Source organism: Malus sylvestris, chromosome 1, assembly GCF_916048215.2.
Source record: "Malus sylvestris chromosome 1, drMalSylv7.2, whole genome shotgun sequence".
Lineage (NCBI taxonomy): Eukaryota > Viridiplantae > Streptophyta > Magnoliopsida > Rosales > Rosaceae > Malus > Malus sylvestris.
Genome location: NC_062260.1, coordinates 26,805,920 through 26,814,281, shown reverse-complemented (window position 1 = coordinate 26,814,281; position 8,362 = coordinate 26,805,920). Strand labels below are relative to the sequence as shown.

The 8,362-nt window shown below is 38.5% G+C and overlaps 2 protein-coding genes across 2 annotated transcripts; one reads left to right on the top strand and one right to left on the bottom strand.

The window, feature by feature from the left end:
* Positions 1-2,177: 2,177 nt before the first annotated feature.
* On the bottom strand, positions 2,178-3,921 carry LOC126624873 (transcription factor TCP19-like). Its single transcript, XM_050293975.1, has 2 exons — positions 3,843-3,921; positions 2,178-3,579 (listed from the first exon to the last, which is right to left on the bottom strand). The coding sequence occupies exon 2, from the start codon at positions 3,477-3,479 to the stop codon at positions 2,382-2,384; it is 1,098 nt and encodes a 365-aa protein (XP_050149932.1). The 5' UTR covers positions 3,480-3,579; positions 3,843-3,921; the 3' UTR covers positions 2,178-2,381.
* A 2,185-nt stretch (positions 3,922-6,106) lies between these two features.
* Positions 6,107-8,163, top strand: LOC126624981 (peroxidase 66). Its single transcript, XM_050294081.1, has 3 exons — positions 6,107-6,423; positions 7,197-7,385; positions 7,469-8,163. The coding sequence occupies exons 1-3, from the start codon at positions 6,193-6,195 to the stop codon at positions 8,033-8,035; spliced, it is 987 nt and encodes a 328-aa protein (XP_050150038.1). The 5' UTR covers positions 6,107-6,192; the 3' UTR covers positions 8,036-8,163.
* Positions 8,164-8,362: the final 199 nt, after the last annotated feature.

The following is an 8,362-nucleotide window of genomic DNA, read 5'->3' as shown; positions in this document are numbered from 1 at the left end:
GGTCACAAGCAGGGTAATTTCATCTTCTCTCCCTTCACTGAATCTTGTTTTTCCTTTTATTTTTTGGCTTTTGATTTCGATGATTTATTGATTTTTGTTTGGATCTGACAATTATAATCCCTTTTTTGCATTTGGTTTTTGGATTTGTGTATTTGGATATTTGTTTCAATTGTTATTTGGATTACTGATTCGATCTCTGCTGCGTGCCTCTTTCGAGGTCGTTCCCGTCATCTCACGTCGTCTCGCCCCCGGCTCCGTCTACCGCAGCCCCCAACTCTACCGGAAACTAGTTGAATAATAAGTGTTTCCGTTTACTGAAGATATTGTGTAACGCAGAGTGCAAAGACGAATCTTAATGTGGAGTAAGTTTTCTTTTCGATAGCAAGAGACATAAAGCAACGGCTTGCAGATACCGACACTAGGGCTGAGGTATTTCATTTGCTTTCCTGGTTTTGTATTAAAAAGATACAATCTACATTTATTTTTTCAAAACTCGCTTGTTCAAGGATTTGAATGACTTTGGTTTTGTTCCGGCGTTGTAGGTTTGGTTGAGTCAAATGGTTATATATACATTGAGGCAAATGGTGGTCTAAATTAGCAGAGGACTTCAGTAAGTTTGACTCCTTGTCTTGTTGATCAGTGGATGAATTTCTGTATGACACAGTTATACATACAAATGTCCTTAGCCTTTTGTTTAAGTTCTAAAAGGGTAGGTGGGGGTGAAGTTGGTCATGGGTTCAAATCTTGCTAAAGCATGTGTATATCTGTGTTGATTGGCTACTAGGTTTTGGTAATTTAATTGATGCTTCTATATTTTCTCTTCTTCAAGTTTCATAGTTGCAGTACCTTTGTGAAGTGTTATACAAAGGTTACGGAGTCAAAGTCTTTATTATTATTTTGTTTTTAAGTTTCAAATCTGTATGGTTTTATGCCTTTTTAGAGTTGAAGTGTACTCCATGGACTCCTCATGATAAATTTGGGTTTTCCCGTGATGTTTCCTTTCAGCACCCAATAAAAATTTATTTTGGTATGCCCATGTTTACTTTATGAATCTCTCATGTGGAACTACATGCTTTGTTGGTTGGTTCTATTATATGTTTCAGTCTGTTTGAACACTGGAAATAATGTTTTTATTGTCATAAAGGTGCAAAATTTGTGATTGTTAATTCATAAGCTGAAGGAAAATTATGTTTGTTTGTGCTCAGGGGTCGTCAAAGGCAGGAAATCGTGATTGGATATCGCGATTCATGGTCTTCACCTCTGGTGTTTGTTGGATTGCTGGTTCATGGTCACCGGAGCTTGCTTCGAAGGCAACAAGGGAACTAAGCAGCTAGGCAGCTAGGCTATCAGTTTTTTTCTTTCTTTTTCGGGCTCAACCCTTGGGTTGGGTTGTTGTGCTGGCCCATTTTTTTGTTTGTGTTTAGTTGTGGGCTTTTGATATGTATGTAAGTTTAATGAAAGTTTACATTTTATAAAAAAATAAAAAAATAAAAAATAACCGAACCGGACCGAAACCGAACCGAAAAAAAACGAACCGAAAAAAAACCGAACCGAAAAAAAATTGAACCGAACTGAACCGAACCGAAATTTCGGTTCGGTTTCGGTTTTGGCAAAAAACCGAACCGTTTCAAACCGAACCCAGCCCTAAATAAGACCTTCGTTAATAATAGAGGACTTTAACGAAAAACTTTTGGTACTATTTATTTTAACGAAAAATCACATTTTTACTCTAAAAAAATCAATCATGTATTATTCACTGACAACACATTTTTATCGATTTTTTTTTTAACTCAAAATTTTCAAATCCTCTTCATTAATTTTCCTTTAATAATATCCAAATCATACATAGACGTGCATGTGAACAGAAAAACCCGAATGATGCCTTTGAGAAAAAAAAAAACTCGATAAACAAAACTTAGTGGGAAAAAGCTCAACGAAGGAAAAAGAGGCTTGACATGAAACATAAACTTAAAACTTCCATCACAGACTCGTTGTGAATAAGGTCCATCAGCCACATCGGAGTAGTTAATTAACTTATTATATGAGTGGTAAATTAAAAAAAAAAATGTTCGTTACTTATTTATAATATTCGGTATATTGGACCGTATTCGGATACGGATACACTCATAAAAGTCTCTTCTTTTACCGTAATCGTCAATTTGCTTGTTACATAAAAATTATTGAACAATCTCCATTTAGTTTGATAAGAAATGCAACTTGAACTTAAGGCCAAAAGTAGAAGCAAAAGCCAAAAAAGACCTTTGAGCCTTAAACAAAAACAGAATGGCTGCTTTGGTGCATTACTAAAAAGGCCTAAACCCTCTAAAAATCTGAAAGAAAAAAACACCCTAACTTGAAATTAGTTGACTAAAAACTCCAAATCAAGATTCTGAGCGTGGCGTTTGTGAATTTGCAGCCTGCCCCATTAACTGAAGCTCCCTCTTATCATAAACCTCCAACGAAAAATCCTTCAGCATCTGAGTGGTGGCGCTTCGCGGAGCAGCGGCGGCGGATGCTGCAGCACTAGTCCCTGAGGCCGACTCCAAACTGTGTCCCAAACTAGAAGAGCAGCTCCCACCACCACCCGTGGCTGCGCCGCCCGGAATTGAACACGATGAGGCCTGCAACTGCCCATCTCCACCGCCAACGCTGCCAACTTGAACCCCCGCTGGAAAGGCCGAGACGAAATTGGACATGGGTCTGGGTTGGAAATTGAAAATCGGCGCCGTGGAATCCGCCGTCGGAATAGCCCAGAGCTGAGGCTGGTTCTGAATCGTCCCGGAGTTCGGAAACATGAAGAAAGGCCCAGCCGCGCCGGTTGCTCCAATTTGCCACATAGGCACCAAGCCACCACCGCCGCCGCCGTAAATCATTGGTGCTATGGGTGCCAACCCGCTCGACTGGTCGTGCACGTCAGCAAACTCACCCAGGGACCCTCTCATCTTCTTTCTCTTCTTGGGTATTTCAGTACCTTCACCGTTGGGTCTCGCTGGCGAAGTTGTTGGTATCTTTAGAGCGCCGCCGACCGAAACGGCGATAGCGGGGATGGTGCCTGAGCCGGTGGCTTGAATTATAGCAGGCTCGGAGTGCTCCAGCAGCCACCTAATGGTTTCACCGTCGGACTTGTGGCCGAGTTCCCGGGTCAGTTGAAAAATCCGGGCCGCACACGTGGCGGGCATCCGGACCCTCCGGCCCCGGCCCTCCACCTTCGTGTGGCGGTCCTTCGACGACCTCCTAGCAGGTTTCGGTGCCGTAGAAACGGGCACCGGAACAATCCCCATGGACAGAGATCCCTGCTGGTCTAACTGTTGCACTGGGCCCACCAGCTCTTCTTTCATCATCAGCGCCGTCGCCGAAAAGTTTTGCTCCGGAGTATTCGCCACTGATGGGCTGGACCCTGAGGTGGCGGTGTTGTTACTGTCGCCACCACGTTCAAGCTCGTTGCTTTCTTGAAGGCTCTGCCTTTGATTCGACTTCATCTTCTTCACCAAAAACCTAACCCAATAATCTGCCGGAGTTCAAGAATCTCCGAAAAATTGAACAACCCAGAAAACCCAGATGGAAAAGCACAAAATCAAGCTGAAAAAAGGAGAAAATTTCAAGAATTTAAAAGCAGGAAAAATCTGGGTTAGCTGCAGAAAGGGAGCAAGAACAGAGGGTGATTTTTTACTGGGATTTTGAATCTCTGTTCATACTTCGGGGGAGGATTAGATTAGATAAGATTAATGAACTAATTACGGAAAGCAAAATCAAATAATTTGAACAGTTATGAAACTTAGAAGGAACAAGAAAAAGAGAGGGAAGAGAAGGAACAGAGGGAGAGAGAGAGAGAGGAAACAAACCCTAGAGAGAGAATCAGAAGAGCCCCACTTATGCTCTTTTTTTCTCTTTGCGAGCCCTACCACTGATAGCCAGGGACCCTCCCTAAACGATTTATTTATTTATTTACAGGGGAAGGGGGTCCGATCAACGGTTCATAGAGTTGCGCACACATCATGGACCACGGAGATGCCGACACGTTGATGAGCCTTGTTTTGTGAGTTCCGTACCTTCAGATTAGGGATTGCATGGAGATGACCACCTGCAGAGTTGTTCATTCTGATGAAAAGTATTGTACAAATAAGAACAGGCCACGTAATAATCAAGAACATTCAAATCACACGCCTAACAAATTGTGACCTTTTTTATTTTTATTTGTTTTGTTTTGATTTTCCTTAATATTTTGAAGGCTTTTGTCAAAATGGTTTATGATATTGGGATAACTCATCATTTTAATTTTTAACATTTAAATTAATTGTTCATAATCAATCATTTTAGTCTTTCTGTGAAAAAATCTATTAAATAAGAATCAAAATGATAAAAATACCCTTACTTTAAAATACAATTAGTCAAAATGATTTGACAAAATTTAAGAGTATTTTTGTCATTTTATTCTTATATAATGGAGATTTTTCATTAAATGATCAAAATAATTGATAGTGAACAAACTTAAAAAACACGTCAATCTCGCAATTTTAATATCATTTTAGCTAAAAAGTCTATTTTAAATTACCTTAATTTTTAACAATCACACAAGGATTAATTGGTAAGAAAACAATTTAAAAAGAAGAGAATTTTAATCAAATAACGTGAAAAGTGAAATAGAAAAATGAGACAAATTAACAGCTATATGCCAAAATCTATCCAGATCGAGTTCCAATAAAATTATCAAAATAGATAATACAATTTTTTAAGAGTCCGAATAGCATGTGGTTTGGTCACTTATGTTTTTGTCTTGGTAGATTATTGTTTTTAGACATTCATATATATATATATATATATATATATATATATATAAAGTACAAAACCTAAGGAGATGTGATCATATGACTAATAAAGGCGAGTCAGACTAAAATATAAGGTCATCTTCAACCGAAGGGTCCAGAAGGTCAAAGGGCCGAAAAACGCTCGAAAATCGTCTCCAACTGAGGGCTAGGTCAAAGGGCTCGTGAGCCCCACGGAATCTAAAAGGGCCAAAGGGCTAACCCAATCCAACCAGCCCTTCCCCGAGCTGGCTAGAAATGTGAGCATTCCAATTAGATATAACCGACATGAATGCTAGGCCAAATTTTCAAATGCAACGGCTAGCTGACGTCAGCTAGCCGTTATTTTTTTTATTTACAATTTTTTTTTCCTATAACTTTTTTTTTTAATTCTATGTTTTTTTTTCAATAACTTCCTATAACTTCCTATAACTTCTATTTTACAAAATTTGTTTCATATATTTTTTTTAATTCTATTTTTTTCCTATAACTTTTATTTTACAAAATTTGTTTCATATTTTTTTTTACTTCCTAAGCCATTATACAATATTAAATTAAATTAAGTAACATGAAACAACATTAAATTAAAATAATAAATTATGTTTGGCCCTATGGCCCTTTGGTCTTCAGTTGAAGACGGTTTTTTGTGACAGGGCTAAAACGAGCTCTATGGTCCTTTGGCCCTCGGTTGGAGATGGAGACAAATACGGCCATTTACTGTTCATTAAAATATTAATTTCTTGGAAGGCCAGAGGGCTAAAACGAGCTTTCTGACCAGCCTTTGGTTGAAGATAGCCTAAGGCTAGTGGTTCAAATGAGCAGCCATCCAGCTTGTCTGGATAGCTGGATGGCTACAACTATGAATTTTTGTTCAACATGAACAAATAAATTTGAGGTAACTTCACCCTCTTTCATATCTTATTTGCAGTAGTACTACGAAATTGTTGTACATTATTCCCACTTTCTCACCAACCGCAAGCACAACCAACCTGATAGATATAAGCCAACAATAACCTGATCATACTTCAACAATATTCAAATATGAAATTTGCTTCTTTTAGAATGATCTTTAAGTTTAATCCATTCAACAAAACGTTGGTCCTCCGAGGACCAAGAACAACAGCTTAGGTGGATATGCTTGGTTTCAAAGCACAGTACAATAGTACATGACCAAAAGCGGGGTCAAAGTTCTAGTACTTCACGTTCGCTAGCTATATTACAATGGAGGCTGTTTCTCTATTGAGTAACTTAAAAGTACGATCAACATCCATATAACATATATACATGAAATGCTGAAAATGTATATATATAATGATCCTATATATAAAATTTATATCAGCACCTTCAAAATATATAAACCCTAATTCCTACCTCATTTGTCCCAGAGAAAATGGCTGTGTTTGCACCAAAAACAATGTTCTTCTTCTTCCTCCATGCATTACTGTTACTGCTTTCAACTAGGTTTTCACAGTCAAAAGCGGCGCTCAGTGCTCAGTACTATGATCAAACGTGTCCACAAGCTGAGAAAATTATATTACAAGCGGTGTATAATGCTTCCATGCATGACCCTAAAGTCCCAGCTCGCATCTTAAGGATGTTCTTCCATGATTGTTTCATAAGGGTACAGTCTCTCTCTCTCTCTCTCTCTCTCTCTCTCTCTCTCTCTCTCTCACTTAAACTATCCCCTATATTGCCTACATAACATCCCTGATCCTGTAGAGCTATGTGGTCATTACCAAGGTATAAAATATCGATGATATCGGAGATATCGGTAGTCCAAAAATACGAAAATTTCAATGGAAATATCGGGATATTATCGATATCGATAAAAATTGAATAAAACCCACGGAAATTGTAAGAAAAACTTGGAAATTTTTATTGAAACTTTGCAGAATGTCTATTTAGTTAATTATTTATTAGTTTATCACAAAAAAAATTGGAAGGAAATGCATTGCATGATGGATTTAACTGATTTAAGTTGACTATATAGCGAGCTGGCAAACATTGTGAGGGTAGAAAATATGTAGTAATTAATGAAAGAAGTTTAAACACACAATAATCATTTATATATAATGAATTAGTACAATATTTTACACTTCATACATTGCATGGTAAGATACATGAGTGACTTAGTACCATATAGAGTTCCTATCAAGGTCTAAAATATCGATGATATCGGAAATATCGGTAGTTCAAAAACACGGAAATTTTGATGAAAATATCGGGATAATATCGATATTTTAGACCTTGATCATTACTTGGACATTATACATACAATATTATTGCACTATGTTATTCTCCTCCATGAACAGTAGAGCGGGATCCCTGCTAAGAAGCTTGTCTATATATCGTATAAATTTTTTGTAGAATTAATTTATGTTTCTTATTGGTTAGGGATGCGATGCGTCGTTGCTGCTAGACTCCACCGCAGGAAACCAAGCAGAGAAAGACGGCCCTCCCAATATCTCAGTCCGATCATTCTACGTGATTGACGATGCCAAAGCCAAGCTAGAAGCCGCATGTCCACACACTGTTTCTTGTGCTGATATCGTCGGCATTGCTGCAAGAGATGTAGTGATCATGGTATGTATGCACTTAAGTTCTCACGTTGCCATACAAATGCTTAATGTATAAGAAACTGATGTACGTACGCTCATTTTTGTCAGTCCGGAGGTCCGTTTTGGAATTTGCTAAAGGGGAGGAAAGACGGAAGGGTGTCGAGAGCTAATGAGACCATCAACTTACCAGCTCCAACTTTCAACATGTCCCAATTGATTCAAAGCTTTGCTAAGAGAGGTTTAGGTGTTAAAGATTTGGTTGCTCTATCTGGCGGCCACACTCTAGGGTTCTCACATTGTTCTTCATTTGAATCCCGGCTTCGGAATTTTAGTTCAGTGCACGACGTGGACCCAACCATGAACAAAGAATTTGCTCAGAAGCTAAGAACCAAATGCTCTAAGCCAAACAGGGATATCACTGCCGGAGAGTTGTTGGACTCAACTTCCTCAACTTTTGATAACAATTACTACAAGCAATTGGTGGCAGGTAAGGGCGTGTTTGGATCGGATCAAGCGTTGTTTAGCGATTACAGGACTAGATGGATTGTTGAGTCGTTTGCCAAGGATCAAAGTGTGTTCTTCAAGGAGTTTGCAGCTTCAATGGTAAATCTTGGAAATGTTGGGGTGATTGAGGATGGTGGTGAAGTGAGACTTAATTGCCGTGTGGTGAATTGATCAGAATCATCTAATCGCAAGAGAGTCCTTGATCAAAGATTTTTATTTTTGTTGTTTACAATTTGTTCCCGATTTAAATTTCCGATGTAAATTTGATCTTGTCTTGAGAATAAAATTTATTTTCCTTATACAGTTGGTTTCTGCACACAAGTTAACAAGTCAACATTTTTTTCCTTCCCTTGCACAGCCGTGTTTAATCATACCGTTTTTTCGTATTGTTAAGTCAATTTATTTTCCGATCAAACGGCGGGTTGGCATTGTCACGAAAGACAGAGTCAGCGTCGTAATACCTTTTTGATCTGTTGACGATCCTGCCTTCTCTCTTCC